At 39.1% G+C, this 20561-nt stretch overlaps 1 protein-coding gene across 2 annotated transcripts in view; it reads right to left on the bottom strand.

The window, feature by feature from the left end:
• Window positions 1-20561, bottom strand: part of CNTNAP2 (contactin associated protein 2) — a 1030565-nt gene that overhangs the window by 80445 nt on the left and 929559 nt on the right. For both annotated transcript variants that reach the window (XM_032681831.1, XM_032681841.1), the window contains 2 exons: window positions 12513-12731; window positions 9712-9948 (listed from right to left, as the gene is read on the bottom strand). In XM_032681831.1, coding sequence (XP_032537722.1) covers window positions 9712-9948; window positions 12513-12731 — 456 coding nt within the window. The remainder of the gene's footprint in view (window positions 1-9711; window positions 9949-12512; window positions 12732-20561) is intronic.

Genomic DNA, 20561 nt, shown 5'->3' with positions numbered 1-20561 from the left:
GAAATTGTATTCAGAATATTCTGTGATTCTGTGAGTCGGATTCTATGATCCTTCCAAATCAGAATACTCTATTCTATGACTTTTTTTCTAAAAGGGTTTCATGACAGAGCAAAAATGTTCTGTATGTTTAACTTGATTTGTGCTGAGAAAATAGTTTTCATTGTAGTTGTATTATTACAGGCATACAGGGTGCTGTAATGAGCCATGAAATTCTCCTCACATGCACACCACCTCTTTCAAAAGGAAGGATAAGAGGAAGGTTCACTTTGTCTGTGTGAGTGTATTGGGCCCTAAACAGGAAGATGTTGAATCCCCTCAAGTTCTAGCTCATCAAAGAAGTTGATGCATGTGATTATGCTCTTTACTGAAAGAAGCTGAACTCCTTGCAGCAGTGCTCCAAAGTACTCAGGAGCTCACAGGAGCAGGCTGTTTAAACTGTTAGGAAATACTAGAAATAGTTAAAAGATAATTTTCTCTATGTTGAATGCAGTTATATGATGACTTGGGAATGTGGAGGGCTGACCAATGAAGCAACTACCCACTTGGAGGTCACAAGTGTATCATCTTCCTGAAGCTCTGCTAGAGGGAGCATCAAAGTCCTCAATCCAGAAAACCATTCAAGCTGCATGATTAAAGAGGGTCAAATGTAGCACAAACCCTGCTGCTGAAATGTGGGGGAGGTTTCCATGAACAACTCTAGTTTTCTTTTGTAATATTTGAAATGCTATGGGACATCAGGCATAAGGTGTAGTGAAGGGTTGCTCTGCAAACTGCCCTTTCAAGGCAGAGGCCTTAGGGAAATGAATGTGGTGGTAACAGATCAGTTTTCTTCAGAAAGTAGTACCTATTTCTACACCAGTATTCAGTGGAGTCATTCTCTCTTGACAGACTTGGCAAATATAAAAACTTTGGGCTTGCTGTGTAGAGGAACCCAGAACAGGCATTGTGGATCATTAGAAACAATTTTATGAAGCACAGTGCACGTCCCCAGAATGAACTCATGTGTCTTACAAAACTGTCCAACTTCAATTGGAAAAAGGATGAAGTGAAAACTGATCCAAATCTTCCACATAAAATGTACATGTACTCAGAACTCATGAACTTATTCTGAAGGTTATGATGCTTTGGTCATCTCCCCAGACTCCCTCTCCCCACACAGTTACTTTTATTTTTGTACTCTCTCATTCTGTCTGGTATCAGGAGTATTGGAAGACTGGAGGAAAAAGCCAAACAGCAACAAAAAGCCCCACTTCTCTTACAAAACTTGCACAGTCTCATGACATTTCTGGGCCAGTGCTGTAGACCTAAGAAAATATAAGTAGGAACATAATTCTACTTTGCTGCTGGTTTAACATCAGTGAAATGTCAGTGTTGCTTCTTCTATTCTAAGGTAGTTATAATGACTCTGTTAGCCATACAGTCAGACACTCGCCTTCTTTCTCCATTACCTTTTTCTCACCAGTGAAAAGCACTGTCAGCACGGCACATGTGTGGCTGAATACAGCTCAAGCAAAATTTTCTATCTGGTAGCATATATATAAGAGATACAGAACTCACCAGGCTTTACAGGAATTGAATTTGCTCTGTGTTGATATTTGGAACAGGAATGTTAATAGGGATTGCCATGAATCAAGTAGCAGACATTACTCTTAATAAATAAAGAAGCAGCAGATCTGTGGAACGATCAGAAAAAAAAAAAGAGTGCCACTTCCAAAAAAAGCCCAGTTTCAACACAGGAGCTTTTAAAGAGTGGCAGCATAAGAAGTGGAATCTCTCTTCTGCAGTAGGACAGCTGTCATTGACTCCCAACTGCCATGTCTTATTTTTCCATGTAAACTGGACATGACTTCTGTTACCTTTTAGTTTGGGACCAAGGAGAAAATAATGCTGGTTACTTCTATGGCATTACTCTGTTTGGCTTTTTTTTGAGGCTGAGTCTTCAAAGCAACCTTATTAATGAGTGTAACAGGGTATACCTACCTTACAGAAGCTGGAGACAAAATCCTGACAACTATGAAACCTGGCAAGGACATGAGAACTGGCAGCAGAAAAAGGTTCTCTCCTCTTTGTTTCACAAAGCTGACTGAAATGACTTCTTACAGCTGTAAGTTGTCCTGTCTGGAGGCCCTAAATGCCTTCTTGGCCCTGTTCAGATTTGGTAAATTAAAACTATTATGCTGTGATGTTGCTTGCTAGTCCTCATTGGTATGGCTTCCCTGCATGATGTTCTGTATGTAAAAAGCAGCTTTTTCAAAATCCTAAGCAAGGACAATCATTGGAGAGGTTTCTAACACTCGATGCTTGTACAGAGATTCTTTAGACCAGATAGACAGCTGAATAAATCCTCTTTCTTGATGCTTAATTTCCTTTCTTTTTTGATTTCTCATATAGTTATGAATATTGAATATATATTAACCAGAGCTTGCTTGTTCATCTTGTGGCTAAAAATGTGCTAGAAAGCACCTAAAATTGCTGCTGCTTCCAGACTGTGGTCACAAAGATTAAGAATTGTTCACTGAGATACATCCTGGCCATAGGGCATCAGTAAAGGGTCAGAATCTCAAAGCTGGGAGAGAATTTAAGTGCTCTGAAGGTGACAGTGCTTGCCATGTACCCAGTTAGCTCACTCAGTGTTTTATTCTATCTACAAAGTATTTAGTTTGTGAAGCCAAGAATTGGGATTTAAATGTATAGTTCTACATCCTCAAGTCTTGTATTCTGGCTGACATTACTCTTATAATTTGTGATGCATATTTGAACTTTCCATGTGTGGACTAAAATACAAAAATACAGCAATTGCTTGTTGACATTAATAGAATACAAACCTAGTGAGGATTTATTTCTTCTATATGAATACATCAGTACTCAGTATAAAAAATACATCAGTACTCAGTATCAGAATTGGGGGATAAGTAGAATAATGTGCACCAGTGAAACTATGGGACCTGATCATAAATCCATGTAAAGTTTCCCGCTACCTTTGGAAGAACAGGATAAGTGCCACTAAAGATGGGATTAAGCCACCCGATTCATTACACCTTCAAGCCTCCCTGGACAATGCCAACAGGTAGATTCTGCCAGGAAGCAGTTTAATATATCCAAGCAAGGCTGAGCTCTGAACCTTCTTTTGCAATAGATCTGTAAAGCAGGTGTCTTTTATTCTATCTGCTATACCTGAACAAAAGTGTGCAGGTATAGGCCAAGGAAAGCCTAAAAATGTCAGGAAAGTTGCAGCTGCATTTCATTCTGCTCTGATTTGAAAGTACCATAAATCTTTCTATACTTACAGCCATTTGAACTGATGTCTGGCATAGCAGACTCAGAGTAAGGGAATGGCAACTGGTGCCATGTATTGTCTGCTGAATCTAAATGAAAAACCAGCTCAATTTCTAGTGGAAATATCCGTAATGGTTTAGGAAAAAGAAATCAAATAAAATGGGATGGATGAAGAAAAATGCAATGTCAAATATACAACAGACCAGGTTTCAAGATTTTCTACCAGGGAGTCTATGGAGGCGCTCTTTAGGTAACCTCAGAGAAAAACTTTCATCTTTGCAAGAGCCATTTGAGAAATATTAGAGACTGTCATTTGGTAATTGTACTGTATTCAGAGTAACAGCAGTGATAGGTGAGATCTGGCTTCAATTCCTTCCTGTACCACTCACTTTAAATGTGAGCAAATCCTTGCTTCTTTCATCATCTGGTTCACCTTGCGCATTATCATAATAAAAACATCTCACATCACAGAGCTATTGTAAGTATAAATACCCTATCATCTTGAGAGGTGCCAAAACTACTTCAATAGCATAGAGGTGCATAAATATTGCACATGGGTGTCTAGTGTGAGAACCTCAAAACTCTCCGTTGCCTTTACACATGCATGCAGCACCCAGCAATTTTGCTGAAGCTGCTCTACTTATCTTTCATAAAATATCTTCATCCAGTGAACAATGACACCATAGCAGGCCTATTATAGTTAGCTGACAAAGAAATTGAAAGTTTATCACATTTTTTTGAGCCAGGACTTAGTATATTTTTTTAAACTTACTACTCTGATTTATTTGCTTTCTGAATATAAAATAAGGAGTTCCTGCATTTTATAAGTAGTTTGTTATGGATAGTAAGTACTACGGGGAAGGTTTGTTTTTCTTTAAAAATGAAAAGAATTTTTTTTTCCCCAGTGAAAGAATTTTTGCACTAACGTGCAATTTTCAAACCACTATAGCACAACCGTGCATGTTTTATAAGGTGGTATTGACAGGACAGAAGAATGGAATAGCTTTACAGAGTATATTTATTTTTTTAGAGTATATATTTACTCAATAGAGGATAAAACCCAAGTCTTGAAGTATGACCTACATGTAAAAAAGCCTGTCTGCAGCATTCAGACTTACCATATTAGGAGCCTAAAATTAACAACCCCAGGAAAATTTCTCATGTAACTTTCAGCTAACAGATCACAATCATGCTGCATATAGTAGAGTTTTTTGTATGTGGGAGGGAATGTTGCCTTGATTTTCTGGGTTCTGTGATTATGAACTATGAAAGCTAAGAAGTTAGTTACCTTAAACCACTCTAACAATCAGCCCCCCCCCCCCCCCCCAATTGCTCTCAGCCAAAAAAATGCAATGTTTTTGCAACGAGCAAAATAAATGGAATTGAATGGGAATAACCAGGGCAGAATTTGGAGGTGATCAAGTGTCACTCTGAGTCGGTGGAAGGGTGCAGAGCTGCTGCCCCTCACCTCCCCCTCCTATGTCATGCATGCACTCAGCCTAGTAAAAAGCTGGTTTTTCTCACTGAGATGTAGAAGGAAGTAAGAAAATCTGACTGTGACAATACTATTTGTAAGTGCTTTCAGGGTTCATGCAAATACAAAAACAAACATGAAGGAGTTTAGTTCAGGTGTTGGCATAAGGATTGCAAGAATTCACACTGTGAATCTGAGCTTTAGTCCAAAGAAGGAAAAGAAAAAAGAGTATACGCTCTTCTCATCTCCTTGGTGTTTGTTGATGGAAATTGAGTAACTGCACAGAAACCGGGAAGCTTTGAATTTGCCCTTTCCAGCACACCTGAAGGCACATGAGTCATAGCACCCGCTATTTAATTTTTTTTTTTTGGCCACACTTTCTTGGTGGTTTGCAATTTCTTCTCCTACTGTTGTTCCACTGCATTTCAATACCAAAGGAGGTATTGCTTTCTCCCTGGGGTATGTCCCACATCAGAATGCTGCCACATGCCCTGCATTTGACCTTTGCTTTTTTTGTTGTTAAAGGGAGGAAAGAGTTTGCTTTTTAAAGGAACAAAAATTAATTGTTTTCTCAGAAATGTTTTTATGATGATAGGACAGCTGTGGGAGAAACGAAAAAGAGAATTTATGTTTAAGCAAAGGACAGGGAAAGGTCAGAAAGCAATCTGTAGGACTGCAGAAACACTGCAGCTATTCCTCAGAGCAATTTCTTTGAGCAATGAAAGAAGTAAAGCCAATTGCATATGCCTCAAATACAAAACAAAAATAAAGTTAAAATAGATGTCAGACTGCATTTTTGCTCTTCTTTTTGTCCTTGTAAAAAAATAGTGTAATTTCCAGGCTACTACAACATCAATCATGTTGTGATATGCTGCTAATAAGGCTGAAGACAATGCAATTTCTTGTCAGTCATCAATCAGTAGCTCTAAGGATAGATTTCATCAGCAAAAGAATCCACAATATGTGAGACCTGCTTTTATTGTGATGTGTGTTAATTACTCATGAGACATTATAAGGTGATTTCCTTATACTAATGATGGTTTTTTCCTTTAATTTTCCCCATCACTTGTGCTAACAGTTTCAGTATGTAACCAAACCCAAAAAGTTTACCATGGGCAAGTGATTTGAATATCAACATAAAACTTTTGGATAACGAAAGTTTCCTGTGGGAAATTAAAACCAATGGGAAGAGAAGTCTGCGTCATACTGAGAAGTGTTATATTGTATCACCTTTCACTCCATGAGTTGCATATTTTTCTGGTAATATCTCATATTGGCTTGAATGTGATGATTTAAAATGTCAGGCACTACTGACTATCAAATCAACAGATCTCCTTGGCTTGGAAGATTTACTCGGAGGAGTAAAGTTATGAAACCTAGTCCTAGTTTATCCTGCAAAGCACTAACCTTGTTATTTCTTGGCAGCTGTGAATGTGAATTCCCAGTTAAGATAACAAAGGGAAATATTCTTGCTTGCCTCATATTAGACTCGCCCAGCATAATAGCAACTGTCCTAGTTAGAGCAGCCAGGACCAGTTCATCACTGCGTGGGTGTAACCCAAACTGTGTATTCTACACCCTCTATATCATTTCCCCAGAACTGTTAACAATAGACCATTTGCAGCAGCTGCCCAGAGCACACCTAACCCCTCAGGCTATAAGCTGGGTGTTAAGAAGCCTGTGAGATAGGAGGATGTTCCTATCCTCACACCAATGACTCAGGTGTGATAACTCCCCTCCGGGGAGTCCTTAGCACCTCCACACCCAGCCTGAGGGGTCATGTCTGCTAATGGGCCACCAAGGATTCCAAAAATATCTCACTACTCACAGTCACCCATTGTGGAACTCCCCACCCTGGGGGAGGTACTGGGCATTCCCACTCAAACCTGAGTGTATATAATCTTGGGGCTTCTGGGCTCCCACTCACCAGATCTAGAGGAGGACCAGAACCTCAACCCGACTGCGGCCACCACTCTTGACCAGACTCTGACCAGCACTCTCACCAGCAGGTTTTCCTTTCCTTTTACTTTGGTCTCAGGGGGACCACATGGGGCTCAGCACAGGGGTCAACGAACACCATTCTGTTCGTGCCCCAGGGTGCTGGGTTATACATCTGGGTTTTGTGGGTTAAAACCAATTGTTTGTCCATATAATTGTATTTATTGTATTATTGGTATTAACTTGTGACTCTGAATTATAATCTCTTTTGAGTTGGGTTCGTTTCTCCTGCTGGTTTACCTTTAAACCAGCACAGCAACAAATAGCATACGGTGGTGCAGATTAGAAATCCACAAGTGACAAAGCAGTATTCAACTATACCCTCACCATAAAGAATGAAAAATGTTGAAAACAGATAATATATTATTTGAAAACATGTTCACAGACATTTCAGTGCTTTTGCAGAAGGGAAAGTGTCAAAGTATTAATAAAAAAAGGAACTGAAATAGGCATATTATGATCTTTTCATCAAAATCAATTAAAATATAATTAAAGTAACATTTTTATTTTGCAGAAAAACACAAACACAGTCTATTTTGTGTTATTTATCCTCTAGCTTTTTCCCCAGTGCCCTGTTGTTCTTTCTACAGAGAAGCCCTGTGAAGTCACCCACACTAAATCATACTTGGGAATATTCTAAATGAGTATATCAGTTTTCAGCACTAACAGATAGGAAACTGGTAATTTGCATTTTGTACATAAGACCTTAAGGATTTAGAAAGCTATTTTTAGTCTGGAATAGGTTTGATATTTTAAGCAGAGATCTGATGTCATGTTTAAATGGCACAACACCGTATGGTAGAGAGATCCCCATGCTCTCATGAGTACCTTTGAATGACTCAGTGCTGCCCAGCAGCAGTAGCTTACAGCAAGTTTTGCTGCATGTCCAAAGTATCACTGTCAGAGCTTGGGGCCTTTGGCTGCACTGCGAGAAGGAGATAAGGAAAATAGTATGATATAACATAATATTACTTCTGTTGCTATGACAGGGCTTACAGACCAGCCAAAACCAGGGATTGTCTGTGCTAGGTGCTCAATTATTCCCTTAGTGGTATGTTTTTATTCTGCTAGCTCCACATCCAGGAAAAATAAAACATTTCAGCTTAGAGCTAGTTTTGGCAGAAGTTTGGGGTTTAACTATCCATAAGAGAAACAGAAAACATACAAATAAAAGTTAGTGTGATGAGTTTTGGCAATACACAAAACACTAAAAAGTGAATTCAGTGATTATGGCATAGCAGTAATTTTCCTCCTTTTTTTTTTTCTTTTTTTTTTTTTTTTAGTCAACATATGTGATCTGTAAGAGACTGACCCAGTTCCAACCTGAATGGGTCTCCTCTACCATAGCTGCATTAGTGAACAGAAATACTAAATATGCATTACCATTATTCATGATAAACCATTTGTTAAATTAATCAAAATCACAGTATTCACATTCTCAGGAATTGCTGTATGTACAGTCCTGAATGAAATGGACATGTTTTATAATTTGTTTCTGAAGTAACACAGCGTCACGAAACCTGATGAAATTCCTGCATGTAAGCATAGTGGAAGCCATTACGTAGAAAAGCAGCTGCTTCCCTTCTGCTGCACTGAAAACATCATATTTATTGGAATTTATAAAATAATCATGCTAGAGATTCTTCAGAATATCTGGTGATGTGAAAACTATCCCTTAGCTTTTGGAAGAGGGTGATCCAATCTGTGAGCAACACCAGCAATAGACAAAGCTTTGCTATGATAAAATGAAAGGAAGGTGGATATACACGGATATAAATGAATGTGGCTGATGTGTATCGGGAGAAAACACAGTCCATAACCCAGCATCAGGCAAAAAGATTGCCTATTTCTGTTATAAACTTGGTTTCCTCTAAGTTCGGCTCAAAGGGAGCAGGGTATGGATATTTATAAAATAATTCTCAGATTTTGACTTTGAAAAAAAAAAGATATATTAAGAAAGAGGGGAACCAGAACATCAGATGACAGGCTCTGTCCCCTACTGCTAAGTCAGCTTCATGATGAGACTTCAGTATCTGGTGACAAAGCCCCCCTGCAGGATTCCTGGTACAGAGAGGAACGTAAAAGCAGAAGAACAGTTTCTGCGGCTATAGATTTCTTTAACATCATGGATACTGATCAGAAGAGCCTTCAATTTTTAGTTGAAACCCTAAGAAAGCTTTTAAAATAACTAGGAAAAGCAACAGATTTGATGGTCAGAACAAGAAAAAAAAGTGGAAACAAATTAATACTTTAATTCTCACTTTTTTATTGCTGTATCCCTCTTTCCTTTGCTCCTTGTCTTTCTTTTTCATGCAGACCTGTGTGTCCATAGTAAATTGGTCTCTTACAGTAACTGATTTTGAAAATTAAGAACATAATTTAGGCATTTCCAAAGGACTGACACAGATGTGGGAGGTCTGTGCCTTCCCTTACCCTAGTAAATTCAATCTCTAACTCAGTTTGAGCTACTAAAAGACTTGTTCTGGTTACGAATGGATACAATTTTTAAGCCAAATGCAGGCCTCCCAGTACTTAAGATATTCAACCCAAACCTCATACCTACATATCTTCAAATATGTTTCTGAATGACACTCTGAGCTTTTGTTTAAATCCATATGTTTTCTAAAGAAGTAACTATGACATTGTGCTAGTTGGAATTTATTGTTCAACAGCTTGAGGCTGTGGAATACGGTCTGCCAGACTTCCTGTTACTATAGTCATTCCTGATGCATTTTGTTGTTGTGTTATTTGATTTAAAGAGGTAACATATAGTCCTAATGAGAGATGTGTTTTTAAATAGTCACATTTAAATCCTGGGTGCATAATTTGACTTGTTAGCAAGAAGTATTCAACAAAATTTACTTGTTTAATTAATAAAACCTGAAGCATCAATTCTACGGTGGTTTTTTTTTTCTTATGCAAATAGCTCTCTAATACTCTGCCTCCTGCACTGAAGCATTTACCTTTTATGCAAAATGGTCCATCGTAGGCAGTTTTGGAGCAGTCACAGGAGTAGCCGTTGTATTTCTCGACGCATTTACCGCCATTTGCGCAGTACATCCCGTAGCTCGTGCAGTGGCCAGAGCAGCCAGGCTTCACCCCTGGCGTGACTTTTGCTCTCTCTTCCAGGTCCAGTGTCACCCCGTTCATCCTTAATGAACGAATGCAGCCTAGGAATCCTCGCTGGCCTCCTGCAGCACCTGAGAGGGAGTGCAAAACTCTGAGACAGCACGGAACAGATTTTGTTGTTGCTTTACATGAAATATCCTGCTAAGCTTGTGGCAACAGCTGGAAATGGTAACTTCTTTAAGAGGGCAAGGAATTATCCTAATGACAGTACAATCAATGAAACCTAACCTTTTGATACTATACCATAAATAAGCATAACTAGCAGATTTTTTTAGCAGTAAGTGTTTGCTTTACACTGAATAGACATTTGAGATTCTGGCCCTACACTGCAAGATTTCACTTCATTTCAACTTCAAGATTTTTAGAGATAATGGCAGAAGAAAAGGGCTTGGCTGGATTGCTAAGGTATAGCCTTTCTTTCCATATAATTAGTGATGACCAATGCTCATAATAATGCCATAATATGCTTTGCAGTGTTACATTTTTCAAAGCCACGATGGGTAAAGAAGAAAAAGATTCGAATCCCCACTCTCAGTTACCATAGGAAAAACAGATGTTAATTTTCAAGCAACGTCGGGTACACTGGTTAGTTGTCTGAACATAGAGTAAAGAATGTAACACTCAAAAGCTACACTTGAAAGTCTGAGTGGAGATAATTTTTCATAGCAGTTAATAAGAACTGTTCTTTTTTATCCCTAGTAAGCACTTGCTGAAAAATATGATTTCAGCTAGGAAAGTCATATCTGAGGCTGGATTAGAAACAACAATGAAAAAAAGAAAATTAAAAAATGCAAGTAAATAACAGTGAGTGGCTGGCATCCTTTCTGCTCATCTCTCCTCCCTTTGATTACTGCAGTGCCTCAGGTGCCAAAAAGTCCCTGAGGAGACCTGAATGCTCATCACCACAGAGCACAGAGGCTGATATTTATCTGAGTAGGAAAGAGGGCTAAATATGAACCAGAGACAGCCACTTCAAATCAAGTGCTTGTAATTGGATGACTTGGACTGGAGGAGGCAAGGCTTGGTCTCTGCTGAGTGCACAGGACAGATGGAATTCTGGTGTGATTCTATTCTATGTAAACTCATATACTCTGCAGTGATGAAAAATCTTCTTTCCCCTCTTGGTGACTGCCCTAGCCCCTAGGACACAAAGTCATCATATCTAAGACTCTCTTGTTGGCCCAAAGAACAGATTATTCTACAGATTTATTTTATAGAAAGCAGAACAGGAGGCACTGAAACAATTCTTGTTTGATATTACTCTCCAGGGCCTGATGTTCAGGTGTTCATTTTGGGCACTCCCAACTCAAATCCACTCTAGGTCGGTCTCTGGGTAAGGTTTAAATCTATTCTCTGAGAGGTGTGCTCCAGTCACCAAGTGATATGGAATAAATATTATTCAGAAAGAAAAAAAATCCGTTGCAGATTTTGACATTTATGTTTTGGCAATATAGGTACTATATATTTCAAGACATTGCTGGTGTTGCAGTCAATTCAAAACTAACAAATAAAATCATCATTATTAGCAATTCTCAAAGAACTCAGACTGGAAAAAACCCCCATCTCTTCCTGCTTTCGGCAAAAGGTTTGGTATTTCTTTTAAAAGGTTAAGGCTCTCTCTTTTAAACAAGCTTCATTTTTCAGCTTATTTTGAAACTGCCTTTTATTGACATCATAGCAGTAAAGGAGAATCTGAGCTTGTAAATAACACCTGCACATCTGGTGACACATTACACACAGTTTGCAGTGACACTGGGCTGATTACTAAGCCAATGAAGGCTTTAAACATCATTTTAATTCATTTGTTTTGTTGAATGCTGACTAACATGGGGAGAAAAAAAAGAGATTTTTTTTTTCTTTTCCCCTTCCCTCTTCTCCTGTTACAGATATCTAGAGAGGTATGAAAGTGCTTCTTTACTCAACATTTCATGGAGTTCTGATTCCAGCTAATGATACTTGGCATGTCGGCGCTTTGCAGCCCCAAGGCTAACAGTCAGAGAAATACAAGTGCTGCTGCAATAATCTGGCCAAAATGTAGTGGAAACCAGTAGCTCCAGAAAGCAGCTGGACTAACTTGTTTCCAGGGAATGCATTTGTGTAACACTGTGTAGTGCTTTCCTACATTGAATGGGCAAACAGCCCATGGGACTAAAGGGAAAACACCGCAGTGAGAGCCGTGAACACAAAAGGATGAACAGTGATCAAATCTAAAGAGGCTCGAAGTGCTGCTGAGGCTAGGATGGGCACTGCAGGCACATGCAGTCCTGGCAAGGCTCTGCAGAAGTTCTCACTTTCCTAGTGAATAAGTTTGCATGTCTGGTAGAGGCACTTGGCAAAAAATAAGTTTGGCACTATGGCCTGCTGGAGGTACTTCCAGCCAGGAGTTGCAGGTGGAGAAAGACAAAACTGACAAATTTCCAACACACAATATCATTGTCTTAGTTAATCTTTGTATTTATGGACATGTTTGTCTTTTCTTCCCCAACCCCTTGCCCCTGCTTCCCTTCCAACTGCCATCATGCAAGTGCTTGAGGAGCACAGCTTCCCACATTAAACCAACTGCTGCTGGCCAGACTCAAGGTAAAGAATGTCCATCGTGTGAGAGCAAAGCCTGGCTACCCACTCTGCATCTTACCAACATAGAGCTGGCTGTACAATTCCAGTCGCGTGTGTCCTTCTGTTGGTGCTTTCCGCACCTCCAGGGGCAACTGGTCTACCTGCAGGCTGGCTTGTTTGACATTCCTCTCAGCATTGACCCGATGCCACTGGTCATCATTGAGCTGGCTGGGAGATCTAACGACAATTTCCACCGGCCCATTTCCGACATCAAATGAAAAGGAAACCTCTGTAGCAGCTGAAATATCAAGCAAAAGGTGTTTACAATTTGTTTACAACCTTACGTTGTAAACACATTCACTTATACTGACTAAAGAGTAAGGAGTCATATTGAGTAGAAATATGTATTGTGAAGTCCTCTTTCTGAATTTATAAGCATATTAAGTTCCTCCTAATTTGAGAAGAAGTTAGACTTTTAGAAGAAAACATCAACAGGCCCTAAAAAATAATCTTTGATCTCTGCAGCTTTCCAGTTTCCAATTTTATTTTTTTTTTTTTAGGGAACAAGCATTTTGATTAAAAATGGCAGAGAAGTCTAACTTTTTTTTTTTTATTATTTTGAGAGCTAATTCATTTTTACAATGAACTAATAATGCTGTGGTTATGATCTATGTGAGTTTTTATCGCTGAAAAGGAAATTGATCCTTGGTAGGTACTACAGCGCTCTGTTTATAGTGGATGATTCAAATCAAGTTTAGAAATTTTGCAAATGTCCCTTAGGCCCTATTAAACACTCCTTTGGGTCATCCTTAGCAAATATATACTTGATACTTATTATTAAATGGTGAGTGTGATTAATAATATATAAAATATTTTGGAATCAAGAAATATAATTTTGACTTTCCTACTTATATTTACTTTGTATAACTTGGGGCTAAAAATTATACTCTGATGGTAAAACATCAGATGAAAGGGTTAACAGACAATGGATTATCCATGATAGCATTCACAAAGGAGGATACCAGACAGAAGTAAAAAACAACCCAGAATTCCGTTTAATTTGTTTTTCTTACATATAAAATAAAAAAACCAGAGCTCCCTTTTAATTCCTCTGAAAAATCTCAGGTGCCCAACTATGGTCTCAGTGTCCAGTACAGCTGTGGTTTCTTGTTTGGTTGAATTAATAAAATACTATTGTAAAAATCTTACTCAGTTAAGCCATTAAATTGCGATAGAAGCATCACTCCATGGACATTACTACTAATAATACTGATAAATAGTGGGAAATATTTTTGTACATGGCCTAATAGATTTTCATAAAGTTATGTCAGACTTAATTGACAGCATTTTCATGAAACTGAAAGGATAGGAATAAACTTTTTACAGAGAATGTTCTTTCAAACTACATTTATTATATAATTGATTTTTTTTCAAAATTGGCTACTTCTAAAAGAACAAAAAAAGCTGTTGTACTTTCTGTTCTCTGCTGAATAAAATAATTTAATTTCTTGAATGAACTGCCTTTCATAAGCCATGAATTTAGTCTGTTTGGCCTTTTGCACTTAACAAGGCACAAAATTTTTGTGAGCCATTGTTTGCTGTTAAAGAAATAAAGATGTTTCATTTTAATGATGTTTTGTAACTTCAGCAGTTCTGCCAATAAACTCAGGCAAATTAGGAATTAGAGTAAAACCTCTCCAGTACTTAAATTGTATGTCATGTTCAAGTCTATTTTCAAGGGTGTGTGTATAATTCTCCTTTACTTTTTGCTTTGAAGAACCGCTTCAGATCTCTTCACTGTCAGGCTTAAATTGCTTCCCAAAACCTGTGTGTCTACAAGACTGTAAAATGAGAAACCTTTAAGAGACTTTTGCTCTTATTCTGAGGCAGCTGATGACATTGTTAACATCGCTTGTGGGTAACTTGACTGTTACTGCACCCAGGATTTTTGAAAACCTCTAGAAGAATGCTTCTTTGTTTACAAACTCTTGGTCTTCTGGATGGAACTATCTCTATTGTTTTAAAGGAAGGTTGTTCTTCTTTTAAAAGGGAAAGTGTAGAGAACTGGCAAATAAAGATGTTTCAAGCAGAAGTTCCGTGTTTGCTTAGTCTAACTTTATGCATGGCTTTAAGCTGAAATTTGTATCACAGCCTAAAAGACAAACTATTAAATTTGTACTTATTGGAGTACATTATTCACTTTGAAATGAGTACATTTGAATAAATTAATATTACATTTTTATACTTAATCTTATAGTTAGGGAAGGAAAAGAATTTCAAAAAAATCTGTTCATGAAAGGTCATTTTCAGTGCATGTACCTTACTGATGTGCTGAAAGTTAGAGAAGGTAATACAGCATCTATGGACTGTCCTGATCCTTCCACAAACAACCTAAAAACATGATTCTCATACCAAAAGGTAGGAAATTTATTTGCTAGATTGATGGACTGAAAAAACATGAAACATGTCAATGAAAAGAACTTTACAGATGGGCAGAGTGTATCAGGGGTTAACTATGCTGATACTTTTGGTCTGTGTTTGGCCCTGCCGCCCGTGAAAGTTTTGCTCCTTCCCTGCCAAGTTATGGAAAAACAAGCACTGATAAACGGGAAAGTTGTCCTTGAAGAGAGATTCTTGTATAAACTGTTTTAATTGGTGTTCTGTGATTGGCTAATTGTCCTCCAAGGTCGCTTGAAGGAGAAATTGAGGAGGAGGAGGCTGAAGTAGCGCCCCCAGACTCAGTTAAGAAAGACCCCCAAAGCATACTGCACGTGCGTGGGGGGATTTCCGAAGTTCTCATGCGTGCGCAGAAGAGATGCACTTACAGAACCAGGAGGTGGGACTGAGGGCCTCTGGCTGGGCGGTGCTGGTCACACCTGGGAGGTTGTGGTCACTCAGTTAATTGTATAAAAGCAGATAGCTCTTTCTTGAAGGGAGTAAGCTTTACTTCAAGGACAACGTTGCCTTTTGGTGGGGACGCCTGCCAATTTATGAACTTACTGACTCTCCAATGATGCAGTTTCTGCTATGGGTAATTATAGGCATGCTAGGTTGGTAAGATAACTTTGTGGGCAACAGCTGGGTAACTGTGGAGGTCATGCTGGGGGCTTGTTTCTCTCCTCCTTCCTCCCTTTTGGGTTTGTTCGTTTTGTTGGCCACTTCTTGGTAATAAATATTGGTTTTTGTTAAGCTTTTAACAGTGTCTGAGTTTTCAAGCTTCAGTATGTCTTGAACCCTCCCTAATACAGCAGAGGCTTCATGACAGGATGTCTCGTGTGCAAGTTATGTTGCTGGTTCTGACTCTTCATTCTTAGTTCTATTTTCAGTGGATGGAATAAGGATGTTTTCCAACTGGGGACATCTCTAGGTAAAATGACAGGCACTTGTACCTTAATAGAAATGGATGAATATCTGACCACAGGCACGTTAGTCAGAAAATGATGTGACAGTGGTATTATTCTGTCAAATGTTTGAAGGGGGTGATTAAAATATATCTAAGGTACATGTAACATACATGTACATATGTGACTGTTTATCCGCAGTGACCAACTGGACCAGGACAAGATTTTTTTTTCAGAAAGATGCAGAAAATGAGCTGCACGGGTCCCAGAGATTTTTACTGCTCAGTCACTTTGTAGCTCAGGAAGTGAGTTTTCCTAACGATGATTTTATTTTCTGTTCTATCAAATACGGTAAAACTCAAGCCAGTTTTTCTAAGAAATGAGAATAAGAATCAGACTTTGAACAAATGTCTGAAATTGCTACATTATGATATTGAAAAAAAATAAATGTGGGTTTTAAGTTATTCAGTCAATACAAGGTTTTGTGATGGAAATTTCATAATATTGAATGAGAGTGAATTTTTATGTGCTCCTGCTACATATATTCACTCAATAAGCTGAAGTTTGTGGCTTAGTTTTACCCTTTCTGTGCCTTGTGCAATTACATATAATTAAATCTGAACACTTTCCTTTTATTGATTCAATTTTCTAAGGTCTCAGGTCATGGTCAGCCATCTGTTCAGAACTCAGAAGAGCAATTTTGGTAAAAAAAAAAAAAGCCCTTCTCACTCTTTGTTCTGTGTTCTTATTTTTTAGCCCTATTCAGATCCCATCTTAAATCCATGAGGTATTTGCCCATAAAAAGGAAGGGATACAACTGAGCCACTGTGCAGGATGAGCTGGCTAGGCTGGACGAGTGGGACAACAAGAACCTATGAAGTTCAACGAAGATGAATATAAGTGCTTGCACCTGGGAAGATATAATCCAGGACTGCAGCAAAGACTGGAATTTGCCCAGCTGGGGAGCAGCTCTGTGGCAAGGGACCTGGGGGTCCTGGTGGACAACAAGCTCAGTGTGGGTGAACAGTGTCATGCTGTAGCAAAAAAAAAACCAAATAGGATGCTTGGTAACATCAACAAGGACATCATCATCAGAGACAGAGAAATTATTTTCCCACTCTTCCCAGTGCTTGCAAGGCCACACACGGATGTACAATGTTCAGTTTCAATCCTCACTAGACAAAAAAGATGTAGAGAGGCTGGAGAGGGTCCAGAGAAGGTCCACAAAAATGATCAAAGGACCAGGAAGCCTATTATATGAGGAAAGGCTGAGAGAACTGGGTTTGTTCAACCCTGAGAAAGGAGGCTTGGGGGACACCTTATGACTGTGTTCCGGTATTTAAAGGGTGGTTACAAAGAAGGTGGAGATGTCCTTTTTATAAGAAGTCACATGGAAAAGATGAGAGTAATGGGTAGAAGTTACTCCCAGGGACATTATGATTGCACACAAAAAGAAAACTTTTCAAAATGAGAAGAATCAGCCACTGGGATAATCTCCCCAGAGAAGTGGTAGGTTTCTCAATATTGGACACTTTTAAGATTCAGCTGGATTTTTTGCTGGGACATCTTGTCTAGACTGTGCTTTTGTCAAGAAAATTAGACCAAATGATTCTCAAGGTCCCTTCTAACCTGGTATTCTAAGATTCTGTGATTCTATGACTGCACTGTCTTTAGGATTCCATGTTTCTTGAGTCCTTCGTTTCAAGGCTTTCTGGTAGATATACTTCAGTTACACACAAGTTCTGAGGGTCAACTTCAAGGGAAGTAGCATGCACTGCTATGTCCTTTGCCATGCAAAAAGTCAGGTTAAATGAACTGATAGACTTTTCTGGTATTCAAAATCTGTGACCAGCTTGATCTCCCACTTTCCTTGAACTCTTTGTGTTGCAAGTATCTTTTCTCCCTGCTATTTTCTAATTTGATTTTGCTGATGTATTTCAAGCTAGGATCTCTAGCTATAATGAGGCTACCAGCAAAGAAAGAGATGTTGATGGATGGTTGGATACTCAGAAAATGCTACGCAGTAGGTGGAAGCTCTCATAAACTGTGAAAAAAAAGGAAGAGGGATTATAACCCTCCTCACAACCAGTTTTTTTATGCCCATCTCTCTATTTCTCTCCTTCTGCCCCATTATCCTTTCTCCAAAACATGTTTTCATCTCCTCCCTTGTACTTTGTTTCTCTTACCTCCCCTGGTGTATTTTTATACCCTTCAAATGGGACTTAGTGATGTTTTAGTTGACTTACATCAAAGGGAATAGTATCTAACTTCTTTAGGATCCTTTTGAAATCCAGTTCTTAGAACATAGACGCCTTGTTACAGCTAGAATCAGAGCTCACTTGCTTGGCTGTAAAACAGTATACAACGATAAGCTATAAACTGTAAACTAAACATGCCAGACAGATATTTGTTCTGTGAAAACAACAGCTTGAAAATATTCTGTCTCTGTAAGGGCAACATCTGCCAAATTTCTTGGACAGTTTGTTTGTAAATACACCTCTGATGAAGGGCTCTCTGATTAAACCAGTAGACAGAATTCAGTGAAATAATTGAAAATGAATGAAAACTTAATCAGGGGATAGAGATGCTAAATGTAGAAACATAGAGCTAGTGGTCTATGTATTTTCATATGAAATCCATCACCTCAGTCAAAATCAGGTCTCATATCTATAGTCACTGGAATCCTTTGCATTGCCTTTAGTAGACTCTGGATAGAAAAGAGGGCCTTCTAGGATTTAAAAGCAGTTTTCTTGTCCACCTTTCACACTTAGACAGCTGAGTTTAAAGACAGTTTTACAAAGTCATATCTAAATTACTTTCCCTGGTGCCCTCATTTGCACAGGGCTGAGAGAGGCCGTGCCAATGCTGACATGGAAGCAGCATTGATAGGTTGTTCCTGGCTGCTGAAAAGAGGTGGAAAGGGCTACAGATGGTACCCTGAAGCGCCATATTGGAAGAGAGGACCTGCTTTAAGGAGGCCACTTCTCAAAGGACACAACTAAAAATTAAAGCTACCAAAGCAATATAACAGAGAGAAATTGTTGATTCCAAGTTGCTTGACTGCAATACAGAAATTACTGCATAGCTTGGCTGTCTGTTAATAATCAGGTAGTTGTCTAAAATCATGACCATATTTACAATAATTGGACTAAGCATCTGGATGGTTTCATCATTTATCTAATTCCCAAATGAAATGTCCATTTGAATTAATGACCAAAAACATCATTCATTTGACCAAATGAGAGTGCACATCTATGCCCAAGACTGCAGTGATCCCTGAGCTAAGTGCCAAATGAACTAGCTCTGGAAGCTGCACAGCTGCATCAGCATTATGCTGTGCCAACAGTAATTAGTTCTAATGAGAGACTATGCTGCACCTAGGATCAAATCCAGCATAGCTGAGTGCTGATTTATGTGGACATGCTATCTTTCTTAGAAATAGCTCAGGTATTTCTCTAACGTGGAGGTTCATTGTACAGGCTAGACACACTTTATATTTTCCTGTAGGTTACAAATAAAACAAAAAAAAAATCATGAAACTTTATACTCTGTTGGATCTTATGCAATCATTTATGTAAGTGTCAAGAAGGAAAAAAGGGTGAGTAAAGCTACTGCTTTGACTTAACATTATTTAACACCCACTTCTCATGCTATAAATCCATCTACAACATACAATATAAGAACAAGGGAGGCTCAGTGTCTTTCTGAACCTTCAGAACAACCTGATATTCTGTAGGTATGAACAATCCATCTGATCCATCATCTGAAATTTTTGAGCCAAGTAATAGACAGCCCTGCCAGAGGGAATGAAATACTGGATCTGATGTTCTCCAGTGTAAGCAAGCTAATTGGGGACATCAAGACTGGAGGCAGCCTGAGCTGCAGTGATCACACATTGGTGAAGTTTGCAGTCCTGAGGGATATGGGTCAGGTAAGGAGTAAAGGTAGGCCCCTGAATTTTAGGAAGGCAAACTTCCAGCTCTTCAAGGAGTTAGTCAATAGGATTTCCTGAGAAATTGCCCTCAGGGACGAGGGAGAAGGGTAGAGCAGAGCTGGCAGACCTTTAATGAACTCTTCCATAGAAGGCAAGAGCTAACCATCCCCAGGAGTAAGAAATCAGGCAAGGAAGCCAAGATATCAGCATGGCTGAGTAGGGAACTGCTGGTCAAACTAAAGGGAAAGAAGCAAACGCACAGGCAGTGGAAACAAGAACAGGTAACCTGGGAAGAGTATAGAAATGAAGTAGATTGGGTAGGAAGAGGTGAAGAGGGCCAAGGCAAAGCTGGAACTGAACCTGGCAAGGGATACAGAGAATAATAAGTGCTTCTACAGGTACGTTAAACAGAAAAGGAAGGTCAAAGAAGGTGTACCCATCCCTGATAAACAACGCTGGAAAACTGGTAACAATGGATGAGGAGAAGGCTGAGGTACTCAACAACTTTTTGCCTCAGTCCACCATGTCAACCTCTCTTTCCGCACCTCTTGAGTGGATGGACAGTAGGATGGGGACTGGGAGAGCAAAGTGATTCCCACTGTAACTAAACATCAGGTTCGTGACCCCATGAGGAAAATGAATGTACATAAGTCTATGGAACCCTATGAGATGGCTCCCAGAGTCCTGAGTGAATTGGCTGATGATTAGTCAGGCACAGTTTTCTCTTGGCGAAGCCATGTTGGCTGCCTCTAATCACCTCCCTATCGCACATATGCCTTGACATAGCTTCCAGGAGGATCTGTTCTATGATCTTACCAGGCAGACAGTTGAGGCTAAGCAGTAGTTCCCAGGG

Source organism: Chiroxiphia lanceolata, chromosome 1 (genome assembly GCF_009829145.1).
Source record: "Chiroxiphia lanceolata isolate bChiLan1 chromosome 1, bChiLan1.pri, whole genome shotgun sequence".
In the NCBI taxonomy this organism is placed as follows: Eukaryota; Metazoa; Chordata; class Aves; order Passeriformes; family Pipridae; genus Chiroxiphia; species Chiroxiphia lanceolata.
Note: the sequence above shows the minus strand (reverse complement) of the source record. Positions and strands in the feature narration are given on the sequence as shown.